An 18,421-nucleotide genomic window follows, 5' to 3' on the forward strand; every position below is an offset into this window, starting at 1 on the left:
GATGTCAACGTATTTATTTGTGGTGTTTCCTGTCTGAGTTGCTCTGTGGTCGTGACACCAGACGCAGCTGTCTCGGGTGAGTAACACACAACTTTCCACCATTACAGCCACTGTAAAACTTTCTATGTGAGATTAAATAGTAATATTCTTATATTTATTCTGTTTTTCACAGAATGCTGAAGCTCATGCTGCTGTTCCTGACACTGTCAGGTAAGCTCCGTCTAACTCCATCACATCCTTTAAGTGCATTGATCAATCAATCAATCAATTAATCAATCAATCTGTTCACTGCTCTTCAAACAACAAGCCTTGAACATGAACACTTTGGAGAAGGTCAATAAGTACATGATTTAATAGTCTTATGATAAAAAACAGCATTCCTGTTTTAAGATTTTTGGTTTAAACCCCCACAATATTCTGCACATTTCCACACATTTATATTCAAATTTGTCCTTTTGGCACTTTGAACAAGATGCTTCAGAAAATGATTTACTTTTTGATCATACTGAAAAAACTCAACAAAGCTTTTGCTTCAGAAAATGATTCTTTGTTATGAATGCATGTTATGAATGAATGATATATTTGATTCAGACAATTCTGTGTTTCAAAACACGCACACACACACAAAACACTAAAAACTAAATTAAAACAGATTCAGAAAGTTCATTATCTTTACATGCTCAAACATTAAATGAAACATCTTCAAAAAAATATTCACTGTTTCACAAGGTTTAAAATGGTAAAAATAAATATACTGGAGAGAAACAACTGCTTTAGAGAATGACTATATTAAAATTATAATAAATTAACCATTGCTTTAGTGAATAATTCAGTTTTTCAACCCAGTCAAACCACAAATGAAAACTGCTTCAGAAATTAATTTAGCTTCACAATGTTAAATAAATCAGTTGCTTTAGAAAATTAATATTTTGAACATGCTCAAAACACTCCAGTAATGACATTTAGTGGACAGTGGAGGCTCCCTGATTAAAATAATAATATTCATTATTTCAAAATGCTAAAAAAAAAAAAAACCTAGATTAAACAACGAAACTGTTTCATTGTTCTGAAACACTCAAAACCCTGAATGATTGAATCACTTGCAAACAATATTTATGTTTGTTAAACAGTCCAAATTCTGATTATGACATCTATTGGACCAGAGGACAATGGGACTCCCAACCACAAAATATAATTTTAGCTGTGCCCCTACATGTTATCCCACTTTTACTGTTAATTCAATCTGTTGTTCAATTAAGTCAAAATCGATCCCACTAAAATACTCAAGCACCGTGCTCGTAGAGCGCAAACGTCCAGCAACAGTCATTTTCAATTCCACAAGATTTTATCTTGGAAAAAAACATTTTAAAGGTCAAAGTCCTGTTAGAAGTGACTTTTCATGAGCTAAATTAGATGTGATCAAATGTCAGGAGTATGTATTTAGTTTATGCACTTAAGTCTAAGTTTTTTGTGGTGTTGTCAGGTTTTGTTTTTTCCCAACTTTATCAAATTCTGAATTTCAGATGGAATCAGAAAATTTTTACAGAACATCAATAATCTTTGATATGCAAAAATTGTCATTGCTTTTTGGCACTTGGTTTCTGACTGATAACTGGAAGACAGACAAATAGGCATAAAACTGGAACCTCCATCCAATTGCTGGTGTAGGTAAATCCATAACAGAAAAATGAGAGCAACTGCGGCACTTTTGACTGAGATATAATGTAAAATGTACACCAAATGGGCATTTCAATATTAAAGTCCACAAAATCCACAATCCGGATCAGATCCAGATCAAACTTTGTCAGGCGATAGTGAGTGCCAGTCTTACTGTTAAATATGAGCGTGGTTGGGACACATTTGATTAAGATATAATGCAAAATATACATTAAATGGGGTTTTCAATGTTAAATTTAAATGGCCACAAAATCTATAATCTGGACCAGATCCAGATCAAACTTTGTCAGTCAATAAAGGATACATTCCTACATAATGCTTTCAGATATGAAAGAAATCTAATCTTTTTTGACTGAGTTATGAATTTTTAAACCTGCATTCAATGTTAAAGAAAACTGTAGGGATTCTTCCTGACTTTGACCTTTGACCTAGAAAATTGAATCAGTTCTTGCCTATCAGGATATGAATCTTCAGTAAAAATGTTATAATGATATATGGAAAATCGTGGGTCCAGGCTGTTCACAAACAAACAAACAAACAAATGAACAAACAGGGGCAAAAACATAACCTCCTCAAACATTGTTGGTGGAGGTTATTATAATTCATCATTCAGAACTGATCCTGAAATATGACGTGGAGATAAAAACACACTTTCTCAAACAATTTTCTCAAAACAACCTGCTGTTTCTAAATGAGATCACCTGTTTTAAAAACGTATTTGATATCGATCAAATTAATGCAAGAAACCTTTTCTACCAAGTATTTGTGCTGATGGAGTTTATTATGTACTCATTCTGTTGCAATGGCTTTGGGTCATAATAATTTATTGTAGTTTGTTGTCTTGGCAACAAATATCATAATGGCATGGCTGCAGTTGCTCTCTAATTGTTGTAGGGAAACTGAACTTTGTCCATCATTGATTTATTAGGCAGAATAGCTGACCAGCATATTTTTCTGGCACCATAGCTAATGATTAAATAAAACAACCCAACAGTCACTCAGCTGTCAGTGAACTGGGAATACCAGCCATTTAATCTTCTAGCCTGAGAGTTGTACAGTAGAAACTGTGTTTGGACAACCTTAGCTTCCCATCAGTTGAACTCCAGCACCAGCCAAGTGCAACATGTCAGCTTGTTTGTACCCTAACCATCTAAACAATGCCCCTTACAGGCCTCAATGCCATCCCAATTGCATCTCTGAGACGTTTGCAAAAAATACCTCTTGCAAACCAGATTGCTGATGGCTTCCAGCAAGGAACTGAGCCCTTCGGGAAGCTCCCAGTTGACCTCGATGCCAGCCTGGGGCAGGAACACATGAGTGAACGAGACACACGAGGTCTGTAGAGTTGCACTGCTGTACTGTACGACATACTTCATCAAGACCCCACTGTTTAAACCATTCTCTTCCAATGCCTCATATTTTCATTATATCCAATGTTGCTGTGCTTTTTTCCCCCTCTAGCCTTAACTGGAAAGGGATTTGGAGAAATGGAGAGAAGACACTGGTTGAAAGATGAGGGTGAGCGCACACACACACACACACACACACACACACACACACACACACACACACACACACACACACACACACACACACACACACACACACACACACACACACACACACAAATAAAAGAAAACATTACAAGTATACTTACAACACCCATTGTAAACTAAATATCCTCTGTCCCACAGTCCATGTTGAAGTTCCACTCCAGAAGAATGGTGGCGGGTGGGTCAGGGTGGAGGAATATGCTTCTTCTCATCTGGCAAGCGGTTTTAATCAGGGCACTGAACCTTCTCACCGTATCCCAGATGGTTTTAGGCAGGGAACTGAACCTTCTCACCGTATCCCAGATGGTTTTAGGCAGGGAACTGAACCTTCTCACCGTATCCCAGATGGTTTTAAGCAGGGCACTGAACCTTCTCACCGTATCCCAGATGGTTTTAGGCAGGGAACTGAACCTTCTCACCGTATCCCAGATGGTTTTAAGCAGGGCGCTGAACCTTCTCACCGTATCCCAGATGGTTTTAAGCAGGGCGCTGAACCTTCTCACCGTATCCCAGATGGTTTTAAGCAGGGAACTGAACCTTCTCGTCATATCCCAGATGGTTTTAGGCAGGGAACTGAACCCTCCTGCCAGATCCCAGATGGTTTTAGGCAGGGAACTGAACCCTCTCATCGTATCCCAGATGGTTTTAGGCAGGGAACTGAACCCTCACATCGTATCCCAGATGGTTTTAGGCAGGGAACTGAACCCTCCCACCAGATCCCAGATGGTTTTAGGCAGGGAACTGAACCCTCCCGCCGGATCCCGGATGGTTTCAGGCAGGGTACCGAACCTGTTCTTACTATTCCTGAAGGCTTTAGACAGGGAACAGAACCCTCAACCTCCAAATTCCAAATAGGGAGTATGGCATGTAAGGGGGAAATCATCAATGGTAATTGCTACGAGTTCAACCCTGCTCCTCTGAACTTCCACGATGCACAGGTTAGACAATTTCCTTATCGTAAGTTACATAAACAGTGCAGTTCTGCATTTGAAAGGTCTCAAATTGAGCCACATCTCTGTGTTCTTTCTCTGTGGGTGTTTGTCTCCAGTCTTCCTGCAGAGGTGTTGCCCCTAATGCTCAGCTTGCATCTGTAACAAGTGGCGATCTACTTTCCCGCCTGGTTTCCATGGTGACTGGTGGTGGAGAGAACAATCCTGTGCTGACCTGGCTGGGAGGCATGGTCAAGGCAAGTTCTTCAGTGTGTCAAACCCATGTCCGCATCTTGATGGTGAAGGGAAACCAAAGTCTCTTCTGAAAATATGCACTAGAGAAAAAGAGCAGCAGTGAATGATGATAAGCGACTTGAGGAGCACCGCTAGTGCTCTAGTGCGCTAGTGCTAATAGTGTTCTAGCTGCAACTCCACAGAAAGACACAGTAGTTACAATACAGAGCTAAGTACTCTGAGGAGTACATAACTCTACTAATAATGTTTAAAAAAAGTATAAATTTATGGATCCACACAATGTTGCAACTTTACCCTGAATGTTACAGTTTCTGTCATTAGACGTCACCGTGACATAAAGCGTTTCTTTTAACATCTTAACTCACATAAAAAAAAATTCCTTGCTTTGCTCTTTTGGCCACATCCTTTCCTAAATTTAACAGATCTATTCTAGTTAAGGCTAATTATCCTTATTTTATTTCTTTTTTTAGAAAAAAACTGATATTAACATGTCATATCTTGCAGTTAAAAATAAACAAACACACACACATATCTCCATTCGTGCACTTGTTGTGACTGAAGCAGTCTGGTCGTGCACTGTGACACTGAATAGAGGCCAAGGAGACAGCCATTAGATATGTTATCAACAAGACAGATAGCTTTATTCTTACCTTGGGAAAATAGTAACCTTTGACCCTTGCCTTAAAACATATGTGTATTATTTCACTGTCCATAGATGGGACCAGAAAAACATAAAAAAGAGAGAAAGTCTGCTTAATCTAGCCAGTGAAATGTACAGTTTAATCATAAAAATATGGTAAGCAATATGTGTCTACCTTTCAGAACCAGAAAGCATCATGGGTAGACGGGTCAGAGTGGAACTACGATGACTGGATGCCGGGACACCCAAACATTCACGCTAACAAACCCACCTGTGTGGAGATGTTCAGGGAAGGTAAGAGCTGGGAGTAATGGTTAAATAAACATTTCCTTGAACATCTTAGTATCAAAGGCAGAATATCAGAAGCTTCTCATTGAAAAAAAGGGGTGAAATTATCCAGATGGCTTGTGTATAATTTGTTGAAATAATAAAATTGATAGAAGAGTTATGCACAATATTTACAATTTGTGTCTAAGCATTCACACTGAATGCCAGTGTAAAACCGTGAGACATTTGCAAAAAAAAAAACTAAAAAAAAAACTCTCTTGCTACTAGGTTAGATCACATGCTTTATCCCCACAGGGATGACAGTTTATCTTAAAACATAGTCAACGCTTTTCTAGCAAGTTGATGGTGGGAGGAAATCTACACAGACTCAAAGAAAACATACAGACTACTCTCAGAAAGGAAGTGAGCATTAATAGAGCCAAACCAACAAAATATAAACATGACAAAAACAGTGAATAACCTGAAACTAAACAAAAGTAAAATCTACTGCATCTAAATCTAAGTGAATATAAAGATAACATAAAGATATATTTAAAAGTTATTTGAAAGCAAAGTGAACATAAAAAAACCCCAAGAATAAGCTAACTGTAACTCAAACTAATTGAATATAAAGGTACGTGGATTTTCAGGCCTAACTGATATAACGTCAACTGAATTAAATTGAACAAAATATAAAAACTATTTGAATATGAAGTTAATAGACAGCATGTCAAAACCTGTTTGAAAGCTAACTGAACTTAAAGCTAAAGTGGCTGCATATAACGTTGAATCTAAATCTAAGTGAATATAACACTATAAAACATAAAAAACTATGTGAATATAAAACAAATTGAATATTTGTGTAGATATTTGAATGAAACTGAGCAAATATAAGGCAAAGAGAAAACTGTAGTGCTAACTGAATTAAAGTGAATATAAAGCTAGCAAAACATAAAAAACTATTTGAATATCAAAAATAATACTTGAAGGTATTTTAATGCTAAGTGAACATAAAGCTAAAATAATCTAAAACCAAGTGAATAAAAAACCCAGCTGTATGCAAGCTAGCAAAACCGCACACACACAAATCCAAGAATAAAGCTATTTAAAAGCTAACTGCTAACAAGTTCATGTGAATGTACAAGTAACTGAAAATGCGTCTAACCAACGCTAAAGGTGTAAATTGTCAGTCCCCTAATAATATTTATTAACACTAAGAAATATATCTAACAGCAGAGCTGAAGTACTTTGATAACTACTGTACTTATCAGCCTACATAAACATTTTTATTGCCTTAGTCACATTTCTGTTATGTAACTGTATTTTATAAGACATTATGAAATCAGCTCAATCAGCTTGTTACATTGCCAGGTTAGATCACAGCTCAGATAACCAAAACTGTAAAACAGTGAGGAGATAAGATACTAATAAAGTAACTTGTATTAAGTTATCTTTGCCCTGTGCCACCAACGGCACTGTGACGTAATTCGAAAAGAAAAAAAAAAAAATCTTTTCCAAGTCAGCCTGGTTACAAGTGGCCTTCCTCACAATTTTCTGTCTTTTAAACTAAAATAAATTTATGTCAATGTACTGCAAGTTGTTTTTAATATTGTCAAATCTGGTTTGAATTTATTGATTTAACCAAAAAAGATACATGATTTCGAGGAAATTCAACAATCTTGATTCCAGTGTCAAAACAAGTATGACTAAGAATTAGGATGTGATTATCAGCAGGGTTAATATGGAGTGACTTGGGCCAAGTTTGTTGTGATTTGGCGCTTTATACATAACATACTTATACATGAATTGAAATGTAATTGAATATTGAAGTGTATGTCTGTGTTGATATGTAGTGTGTTGTGAATTTGTGTATATGTTGTTATGACTGTTATAATTGTTGGACTCATACTAGCAGGGGTGGGCGTTGATAAGCTTTGCTTCTGCCCACACCCTTTCGGATTCAGGCTTGTTTATATAACATTCATATTATTGGTATGTTTCGGTTCTTTCAGATTTGTGTGTGTGCCGAATAAATCCATTCATTCATTCAATATTAAACTAAATGATGCTACAAAATGTCAAATGTGTCCCTAGTATGAAATGTCTTTCACAAATATGTTCCTACTTGCTTTTTGTAGATCAGAGCTGGTGGACGACTGCTGACTGTGAACTGAAGAGAGCGTCCATTTGCTCATACCCAATTGCTGCATAAAAACAAAGAGACAACTGAGCAGGATGCCGTTGTGATTGTGCCGATTCTTCGATAAGTGTGGAGATGCAGTAATTCTGTATACACCATAACCACCACAACAATCTGTTTGCGTATGCACGCTTAAATAAAACTTGGCACGTCATCTCTGTGCATTTCATACCTGTGTGGTCATATTTTTCAGATAAAACTCTTGACAACCAATAAATACTCATAATATATTAAATTTAGACTTTATTGACCATTTCCCACTTGTGTATAACAAAGCAGTTCGTACAGATTAAAGAGCAAAACAATTTGTTGCAATTTAGTACCTGGAAAGTGCAAAAAGTACATTTCACATACACTGAAATAAAAACCATGCTGTACATTACAGTATATACTGTATTCATAAATAATCACAAATATACACACATCCTTTTGGTGACAGTCACAGAAAATCTTTCTAAGACACAAAATAGTACTGGTCAGTAATGATTTTTTTGGGGAGAGATCCTATGCACTTGGTTCTTACCTAAACTGTGTAGTTTTATCTACTGGAATGCAGCTTTCATTGAATTAATGTTCTGGGACAATTAAAGTTCAGTTATGACAGAAAGGTTCATTGTATTTTAACACCACACTGAGATAAAGGCACTATGTTCGCTGTAGTTGTGGAAGTCTGTTTAAAACGTTTTAACAGTGGTCGTACTTTAGAATGGTAAATTGAGAAGAAGAAATGACATTACACATCTTTCACAAAACTCAAAAACAGAAATTGGTCTCTGCACTCAAAGCTGTAGTGACACTTTAATAAAAACTATGTACAAAAGCAAAAAAAAAAAAAAAACTAAACCAATGGAGGAACCCTGTTATATGATTGAGGCAAAACAGGGCTACTTTGGATCACAGAATCAGAAACACACTATAAACAAATATTATGACAGGGGAAGACTATTAAAATAAACAATGACACAGACGCACATGCACACCCACACAATGAATTGCACAAAGTTTATTCCACAGAAGATTCAGTGTGCGGTGTTTTTGTGACTCAATGCCTTGTCAAGAAAATCTGACATCAGTCGCTTCACAATGACCAGGAAGGCGAAGGAGTTTAAAACAAATGACAGGACAAATGTCTGAGGCAATGACGAGAGCTGAAGGCAGTCTGAGGGAAGGGAAGAGAGGGTGGACGAGGCGCATTTACTGGCCTGATTAAAGGGGTCATATTACACATATTTTCAACATGCTAACAACAGTCACCAGGTGTCTTAAAAACACATCTGTAGCTGAGCAGAAAAACCCCAGAAACACTGAGGCGATGCTTCCGAAACAGTCCAATTTTTAAGTCTCTAAAAAATGACTTGTTTCTGTACCTGTTGTTTGAACTGGAAAGGAACTGTTCGTTCAGCCAAGGAGGTATTGTTACTTCTCTCTGACACAATGTAGAGGTGTGTCACCTCTAAAACTTCCAAACCAAATTTTGTTGACAAATATACTCATGGCACTGAGAGACTTTGAGGATATTTGACATTTAAATTTTGTACAATATAACCCCTTTAAGCTAAAGGAAGACTAGCGATAGCAGGTTGGCATGGAAACATACTAGGGAGAGAGAAAAAAGGGTAGAAAGCACAGACCGGCACCCGAGGAGAAGAGCGGTATTGCTTTTAACTCTGACACCTCAAAAAGCCCTTGTGGAAATTTCCTTTCTGCTTCTTCTGCCGGGAGCTGGAACAGTCAAACAATTCAAAAACACCAAACTCACAATTTGTCGCTTATGCACTAGATAGAAAACGTGACAAAAACAGCTACTTATAAATAACAGATTCAAGTAATTTGAAACATTCAATGAAGCACGGAGAGACGAGTGTTACCTCACACTGCTGCCAATGACCCGACTTCACCTCTGCACTAGTGTGATAAAGGTTTCTTGTAGTGTTTTTTGAGTAGTGAACAATTTTTAAAAAATTAGCTTTACATGACAAGTCAGCGCTGAAACCCCCAGATTTTTTTCAACGTCCCTGGTGGCTGGTTAATCTCAAACTGGACCAATAGCAAAAAACAAAAAAACAAAACAAAACAAATGTATTGTCTGTGGATACATGCATCAGTTTGAAGAAAAAAAAAATTCAACAAAACAAAACTATGCGAAATCTAACATATCGATGAGACATGTAAGAAAAACCAAGTTTGGTCTTTTCAGTGATGGCACCATGTACTGCATAAGGCTGCTGTGTGGCAGCTTGGAGGCACCATGAAATGTTTTTTTCTTTTTTTTTTTTTGGACCAACAGAGCACAGGCCCGCCTGTCTGCTTTGAAGGCAAGTTAAGAGAGGGGGGGGGGGGAAGGCCTTGGAAACATATTTCAACAACACTAGGATGCATGCTGGCATCTGAGGCATCAAGAGTTTAGAAAGCTGAAAATGTGCACCATGTTTGCTGCTCAGGAAACCATGTGGCCTTATGCAAAAAAATAAAATAATGACTTGCTGAAAGATGAAAGGAAGAGTCATGATTCCACACTCTGGATGCCACCTTGGGATATGATCCCCAGCGCTGATGCATGATCAGTCCAAAGCAGCGGCACTAAAACACAACCACCAAATGGACACAGACGCAGCTTTTGCGACCCTCTACACTGGATGCTTCTGGAGAAACTGAGCTCTTGAAAACAGTCTGAGACAACATGTTTGAGCCAAGATGGGGATGAGTGACAGAAATGGACAGCTGTGAAAAGTAGGGGCTGGGGGAGGGGGAGGTCAGTTGTAGTCGTGCTGCGTGCTGTACATGGAGTCCCGCGAGGAGATCTGGCTCAGCCTTTTGCCGGAACCCCACAGCTTCCGTGTGATCTGAGAATAGCGTAGGAAGAGGAGGAGGAAATGGGACAGAGGAGGGGAGAGTGGGGAAAGAAAAGCGTGAAGTCAAAGGAAATAAAAAGGACAAAAGGAGGAGGGGCATGATTCATGAGCAACTGAGTGGTTAATTGCAGCAGCTTGGTTGACTTGTGCAGTCAGACAAGCGGCAAAAATTAAAGCTTGATCGACTTTGGTGCGATTCAGTTCGGAAAGATGAAAAGCAAAGCAGGAAGGTGTGATGATTTCAAGCATTCACTTGGGGGGGGCAGTTTGTTTAAATCCCGTGCATAAGCAAACTATGATCTACCACCAACGACCATCACATTTTGTGCAAATATATTAAGTTTCATTATTACGCTGTAGCTACACTGTTACTATGGCTTGGGTTAGCAGGAGTGTTATTCAGCGGTACATTTGTTTTACTGCATAATTGAGTTCAAAATGCACAAATATGTAAAATAACGACACTTTAGGTAAAGAGCACGTTTATCCCAGTTCAATAAACTAACCACGTAAAATATTGCACAAATACCAAAATTATTTTGGGGGAGAAAAAAAACCAAACAAAATACTCTTTTCCCCATTTCTTTTTTTTTTTTAACAAAACAAAACAAACCACATTTCACAGTTGCATGGTTCAGATGTTAGTGTGGACTTCTGGTGGTTTGTTAAGAGAGACAACCATTCCTGAGGAGAGGTGATTCTAGGTCAAAAGGGTCGTGTGAGAGAGAGAGAGAGACTGTGAGTGTGTTTACGGCTCTATAGCAGTGGGAATGAAAGACGGGACTAGAGCAAAATGTGCTGGGGTTACTAGGGACTGGAAGAGGTGCTGAACATCAGCTGTTCGCGCTGATGCAGCAGGCGTGTGGGCGACTGAGCTCGAAGTGGAGCCAGCAGGGGGGAGGCCATGAGCGGCGACCCCTCCAGGCTCTGAGCGATGTAGTTCCTCAGTGAGTTCTTTACCTCCGCAGGCTTGCCCACGCCTATGATGATCAGCTTGCCATCCTCCAGTCCGACCAGGATGTGACTCTGTTCCTTGGTGACTGAGATGCACCGCACCGGCACCCGCATGGCCATGGGCTCAGCACACAGAGACAGACTACAAAGAACAAAGAGTCAGTGGGATTATCAACAATTTCTCATGAAGCTCTGCTTATTTTGGCCCATCTCTACCAACCGATAGGTTGTACAGTACATCACACTGTGAGATGTGACAGTTTATTTGATTGTCCATTTCGTTCTTCCTCCGTATTATGTTACTTTCAGCTGGTTTCCATGGTTACTGTGTTTTTCCCTACAGAGCAATCTATCGGTTTCTCTTTATCCTTTCATCTCCCACGGCATAGTTTCTCTGTGGGTTTAGTAAAGGTTCCATTTTCAGAAAAGAAGTTGTATAAGTGCCCAAGGCATTTTCTGTTAAAAGCAGACAACAGACTGATTCCTATGCATTTTGATCTGCCGAGTTCAAAAATTGGTGGTGGCATGCCGTATCTTTACCCCTTCACTCCCTAGTTTGCATAAAGCAAAATGGCCACAATTACATCAAAATTTCCACAATTTTGGTTGTATATGTACTATAAAAGGAAACTAAACATCCTTTTATATGTATTTTGATTTGCTGAATTCAAATATGGTTGTTCGCAAGCTGTATCTTTACCACGTCACCCCTAATTTGCATAAAACAAAATGGCAGCTTATTTCATGAAGCTTTTCAAAAGTCTGCTTGTCTTTGCATTAGAAGAGAAAATAAAACTTCTATGTCTATGTATTTTAACATGCTGAGTTCAATTATTGTTGTTGGCAAGCTGTAGCTTTACTCCTTCACCCTTAATTTGCATAAACCAAAATTGTAACCCGCTTCATTAAATTTGTCAGAAGTGCATGGATGGCGCCAGGGGGCGCTAGAGCTTCCCCTGGATTTGTCATAGTACCCCCAAGAAAATAGTTCCTCATTTATTATTTTAATTTCATTTTATCCCATGTTTTTAAGGCCTTGTCTACACTGAAACGGAACATCTGCTATACAATCTTTTTCTTTGTCATTTTCAAAAAGTGTTCCATTCAAGAAATATCTCCGTTCTCACAGGTCCAGTGAAACCATGTGAAAATGCTGTAGTACATATGCCAGACCTGTATGAAGTGCTGCAACACTTCTACAAAAAAAGAGGGAGAAGACATGATGCTAATTAACACAGCAACGGACAATAAAACTTTACGAGGCGGTACACATATTAAATAAAGTCTTTTTAATCTGTCCTGTTGCCAGAATTCATCATCACAGATAAAAACTGTTCTGCACATTTGGAAGACGACGTCTGGAAATGTGTTAATTCGTTAAGATGGAAGTTACTCATTAAGGTTTTTTTTTCTTTTCTTCTTTTTTAAGAGTTTTTAAAGTCCGTCAGTGTATGTTTGCTCTGGGTGAGTTTCTCAAACCGAGCTGGAGAACACCCGCACTTTGTTCCACCATCAAGAAGACCAAAAAAGATAATATGCTAAATTAGACTGCTAAATTACACTGTTAATAACATGATACCGAGGCAGGACAATGACATCATCCTTTCAGTTTTCCACAGTAAGACAGCTCTGGCATTTTCAGATTTCTGTGATTAGATAAATATTCCACTCATAAAAGAAAATATTCATCAACAGAACTGATTGTTTTACAGAAAATGAGTGTAAAGTGACGTTCAATGACATCACGTTCAGCAATGTTATGATAATAATAATGATAAATTTCTTTTATAATGCACCTTTCATGAATAAAAATCTCAAAGTGCTACAAGAAAAAAAAAAAAAATAAACCAAGGATAAATAAGAGAATAAAAACATAAATCTTAAGATTAAAAACAGTCAGCAGAATAGAGTAAAACCAAAATAAAATAATAAAATAGAGTAAAAAGACTAAGATGCAACAGATTCAAATGACTGAGACCTGTGATAGGCCTGTCTAAATAGATATGTCTTGAAGCTTTTTTAAAAGCTTCCACAGTTTGTGGAGCCCTCAGATGGTCAAGAAAGAAGTTCCAAATATGAGGGGCAGCTGAACAGAAGGCCCTGTCTCTAATGGTGTGAAACTTGGTGCGAGGGGGACAGAGGAGATTAGTCTTGTATGCACAGAAGGAACAGGAGGATGTGTGGGGAGTGAGGAGATCTTTAAGGTATGTGGGGGCATTGCCATGGATGCATTGGTGGGTGATGAGAGTAATCTTAAAATGGATTCTGTAGGTGATGGGGAGCCAGTGAAGGTTATGAAGTATAGGTGTAATGTACTCCTGTTTACATACACTCATCAGAATTCTAGCTGCACTGTTTTGAATGTATTGGAGTCTTTGAAGGATTTTTCCAGAGATCACAAAGAGCAGGGAGTTACAGTAGTCAAGCCTAGAGGAGACAAAGGCATGGACGAGTTTTACAGCATCAATGATGACGTCGTACTTCAGTGAGTGTAATTTCAAGTTGCTGAAATGGTTCAGTTTTTGCTGCCCAAATATCCATGAGTGAAACTGGAAATAAGTGAAGTCTGTGTCACCTAAAGAACTACCTGAACAGCAGTAGTCACAGACAAACCAGTGACCCGGTATCACTCCTGGCAATTACCCCTCAGAGAACACGGCCTCTGGACAGCGACCAAATCAGTGATGCTTTTGCTCTTAACCACAACAGGTGCATTGTATTGTTATGAAGACATCAATGGTTGGTGAAAGATTTTCTCTCTACCTGCCTTTAGCATTTTTCTCCTGAGGCTATTCACGGGCTATGTGTACGCATGCCCGTGAATGTGGCAGAGAGCTGTCATGACACATGAGCCCATAAGCACCCAAAAAAATGCCAAACTCCCCCATAGCAGCTGCAGAAAAAAAAGTCGCCGCCACTGCAGAAGTGTGGCGCTATTTGCTTTGGATGAGAAAATACAACTTATATTTCTATGTAATTTGACCCGGTGAATTTAAATATTGTTGTTGGAAAGTTGTATCCCTACTCCTTCACCCCATAATTAGCAAAAAAATTTATTTAGACTGCCTGGTATTGTTACCGCTAAAAAAGTCATCTTTGATTTGACCAAGGCAAGCAAATGAGCAAAATTAAGTAAAAAGAATGATAGTTTGAAATGAAACACATTTCTTGGTTAAATATGCATGTCTCTAAAGGTCCAATGTGGGTAAAGCTGTTCAAATACTATCTATCTAATAGTAATAGTGTGGTTACATAAATAATACAAATGTTGCTTAAGTCTAACATGAATATTAAACTACCTGATACATAATACAGTCTAACATGAATATTAAACTACCTGATACATAATACAAACAGTCTAACATGAACATTGAAAACAACACTACTGTAGTGTAACCCTAACCCAACACTAATATGAAGACTTCACAATATTATACATAATATATACATATCAATTTCTACATCGATATAATCATACTAATAATAAACACAAGGGTTTATCCCTACTCAATCTATGATGCATCCACATTGCAACAGCTAGAGATGCATTTGCATGACCTGCAGCAAAGCATGCCAGACTTCCTGCATTTGCAGCGAAGAGAGGAACAGCCAGATGTGCAACCGCAGCTCACCAGTTGCAAGCAAGACTCTGGTATGGGAGTAATGTGAGCAGAGTTGACACTAACTGTCCACTTCTCCACTCCCAGCCCATGCCAACTGCTGGGGGAACCTGAGGAAATGCTTTGTGTGCTTTCAGTCAAGTTGCTGCCTGATGATGGCTCCTTTTGATGTGAAGTTGTGCAGCATCAGCTGTTGGTGGCGAAAGCTCTTGCTTCACTCCCTTCCTGAATAAAGTGACCCTGGTACTGTCAGTGGTGTCATCAGAAGTGCTATACACAAGACATATGAACTTCTCGGCAATTTCCTTGGAGTCCCTGGTGAGTGGTTCCTGTCCAAGGTTTGCTAGGAGCATCTTGTGCTCTCTGAATACTTTCACAGCTGTCTTCTTACTGTGTTCAGCTAAGTAGGAAGTTGAGTCACTTCCAGTGAGTGCACGGAAGGGCAGCAACAGTTTCACATCATCATTCAGGGCATTGGCTTGGATGACATCTTTGATTGGTCATGAATTTTGGCTTCTTGCCCTCTGGTGTCGAAAGCAGTAGCCCTCTGGTGTTGAAGCTGTATACATTATCTGTGCTGTACTGAGCCAATTATATAGGTTTTCACATAGTATTATCATATTGTTCAGCATTTGTGATGAAAAAATACACAAGAGTCATTCACATGCCATCAAGGAATGAATATAATGACAATGTGATTTCGAAATCCACAGGAGATGTTTTTCAACAGGCCAGTATAAGTAAGAATGACAAACACATGCATTTGTAGGCTTGATTGTGCAGCAGAGGCATGGGGAAAAATTGGTTATCAACTACTTTTGTAGAACACGCTTCTACAAAGTATGAAAACAGCAGGCAGCCATGTTGTTTCATGCATATTAGGGATGAAGGAGTTTTCATTGTCTTCCTTGAGCAAAAACAAACAAACGTTGGGAAAACGTGAAAACCAAGGTGGCCATATTGTTTTATGCAAATTAGGTAGCAAAGGAGTGGAGATACAGCATGCTAACAACATCTGAATTTTGCTGGTCAAAATACATGAGTAGAACTTTTATTTCTGTTTCTAATGCAAATACAAGTAAACTGGCAGGAAATATGACAAATGGGCGGCCGTTTTGTTTTATGCAAATTAGAACGTGAAAAAGTAAAGATACAGCATGCCAACACCAATTTTTTTTTTTTTTAACTCAGCAGGTCAAAATACATAAGAATCAGTCTATTGTCTGCTTTTAACAGAAAATGCCTTGGGTAGTCTACTTATCTGAAAACAGAACTTAACTATTTCAGTTTTCCATTCTCTCAGCACTCCTGTGTGTCTGTGCTTTTTGTGTTTTCTCTCTCGCCCTCACCACAACCACTATTTGTTAGTTCCCCCCACAATTATGGTTTTTAATTGTTGTTCTGTGTATTCAGGGTTCTTTCATGTGCCCGTATTTCTGGATTTTCATTCTTATGTTTTCACACTTCTGCCATTAATGGATAAGCATGCTTTAAAAGGTGTTTGATTCCATCTGAACCCTGCCATATAGTCAAGGTTTATCCTGCTTTCTCACATTCCTCTCAAACTTCTAGTGTTCTTAGCAAGTATTCCAGTATTATCCTAATGACACACGTATTTCAACCTCTGAGCTTGTTCAATGTCTAAAGTATACAGTAAGAACTATTGGACTGCATCTGTGATACTGACCCACTGCCTGCTCATCTGACTAACTCTCCTGCTTCATCCTCTGAAAGACTGCTTCCTAATAACCTGCTTTAGGGCCCCGTCACACATCGTGCGAATACGTACAACTCAGGGCAACTCAGTGGTAGAGCGTGTATGAGCGCACCACGAAACATCGCTCCGACGGGCAGGCGTGCACAATGCCGGTGCGAGGATTCATGCATGCGGGAACACAGTGCCAGCAGCTGCGGGATGTGGTTACACATAGCGCAGCTAAAAAAAAAAAAAAAAATGTTGCTACGGTTTCGTGCATGTGGGAACACAGTGCGAGCAGCAGATCAACGTGTAACCACATCGCGCAGCTGCTGTGAAGAAAAAAAAAAATACATGTTGCAATGGTTTCATGCATGTGCGAGCAGCAGTGCGAGCAGCAGTGCGATGTGTAACCACATTGTGCAGCTGCTGTGAAAAAAAAGTATATGTCATCCACAGGATTCAAACCTGCGCTTTCCAAAAGCTCTGGCTGCGTCAGAAACTTTACCACTGAGCTACCGTCGCTAGCCTGTGAAAAGTGCAGGAAACTGCCTGATATCAGGAAGGACATGGACGTATTTAAAAAATAAAATCACACACCATATAAAAACATTGCATCGTATTGAATCCCTCTTATCAAGAAGGAAATACAAATATGATCTGCCTGTTCCTCTGTAGATGTCTGCTGACTGTTGTCGTGTTAACAGTGCGAATGGCCACACATTTTTCTAAGTGCCATGCGAGCGGTGTTAGATGTTCGTGCGTGTCACCTGGAATTTGGTCAACACCTGCCAATGATCGCAGCGTCATATTCAAGAAGCCTTGAGGATGTAACTGCTGCCAAAGGTGCATTAACAAAGTATTGAGCAAAAGGGCGTGAATACTTATGTACATGTGATTTCTTAAGTTTTTTATTTTTAATAAATTTGCCAAAAAAAAAAAAAAAAAAAAAAACTTTTTTCATGTTGTTATTATGATGTGTTATGAGTAGAATTTTGAGGGAAAAAAAATTATTTACTTCATTATGAAATAAGGCTGTAACATAAAATGTGAAGCGCTGTAAAGCGAATACTTTCCGGATGCACGTTAAGTTAGCTGAAGAAGATGGCACAGCTAATCACTGTAGGATTTTGGCTTCACTTTTGACAGCTGGATTCACACTCGGACTGGTAATCTGTGATTTTGGGCATTTGCCCGGTGGGCCGCTGCACGTTTAGACGTGCGTGGGCCGGCCCTCCCAAGTTCAAACAGGTGCTCTACCCACAGGCCTCGTTCTCTACTTTGTAACTGCGAGTAGGTAGTGACGACTCAAAAAACCGTTATTGAGGTTTAACTTTTACTATTAATTGATAGGGAGGTACGTGCAGTTTATATACCCTTTACTTGTAGTAAACATCTTTGTGACGGTTGGAATATGGTGTAATTTTCTTTTTTTAAACTGCAAAATCCTTGCAACAAACTAAATTATAATAAATATTACTTTGTTTAAACAAAACTACGATGTTCCTCTTGTATTTGGCGGATTTATGTCCGAAGATTTTGCAAAAAATGTGTTGCGGTGCATGGGGGTATGCATCTAAAGACTGTCGTTTTCCGTCTGATGTGCAGTGTTGCCAGATTGGGCAGTTTCCCAATTGGGCTGTTTAGGATGGCCGTCTGCGGGTAAAAAATGTTTTTTGTAGATTTATGGCCATAGAGATCAATAGACTTTTGTTCAAATTGGGTGAGATTTAGTGCAGCCAGGCAGTTTTTGAGCATTTTTTTTGGGCTGGACATCA

General features: G+C 38.9%; 2 protein-coding genes across 5 annotated transcripts in view; one reads left to right on the top strand and one right to left on the bottom strand.

Moving 5' to 3' along the window:
• Positions 1 to 3: 3 nt before the first annotated feature.
• On the top strand, positions 4 to 7,616 carry LOC117515364 (pulmonary surfactant-associated protein D-like). The gene is made up of 9 exons (XM_034175896.1): positions 4 to 76; positions 173 to 210; positions 2,848 to 3,012; positions 3,139 to 3,195; positions 3,372 to 3,627; positions 4,006 to 4,168; positions 4,279 to 4,416; positions 5,237 to 5,348; positions 7,460 to 7,616. Exons 2-9 carry the CDS (start codon positions 174 to 176, stop codon positions 7,531 to 7,533), a joined length of 1,002 nt encoding a protein of 333 aa, XP_034031787.1. The 5' UTR covers positions 4 to 76; position 173; the 3' UTR covers positions 7,534 to 7,616.
• A 133-nt stretch (positions 7,617 to 7,749) lies between these two features.
• The window catches only part of nbeal1 (neurobeachin-like 1), a 159,555-nt gene continuing 148,883 nt past the window's right edge, over positions 7,750 to 18,421 (bottom strand). For 3 of the 4 annotated variants that reach the window (XM_034175831.1, XM_034175848.1, XM_034175839.1), the window contains one exon: positions 10,984 to 11,469. In XM_034175831.1, coding sequence (XP_034031722.1) covers positions 11,181 to 11,469 — 289 coding nt within the window. In that variant the 3' untranslated portion in view covers positions 10,984 to 11,180. Of the gene's footprint in view, positions 10,380 to 10,983; positions 11,470 to 18,421 lie in introns of those variants that run through there. The other variant, XM_034175856.1, reaches the window with a different exon arrangement.

Source organism: Thalassophryne amazonica, chromosome 1 (genome assembly GCF_902500255.1).
Source record: "Thalassophryne amazonica chromosome 1, fThaAma1.1, whole genome shotgun sequence".
In the NCBI taxonomy this organism is placed as follows: Eukaryota; Metazoa; Chordata; class Actinopteri; order Batrachoidiformes; family Batrachoididae; genus Thalassophryne; species Thalassophryne amazonica.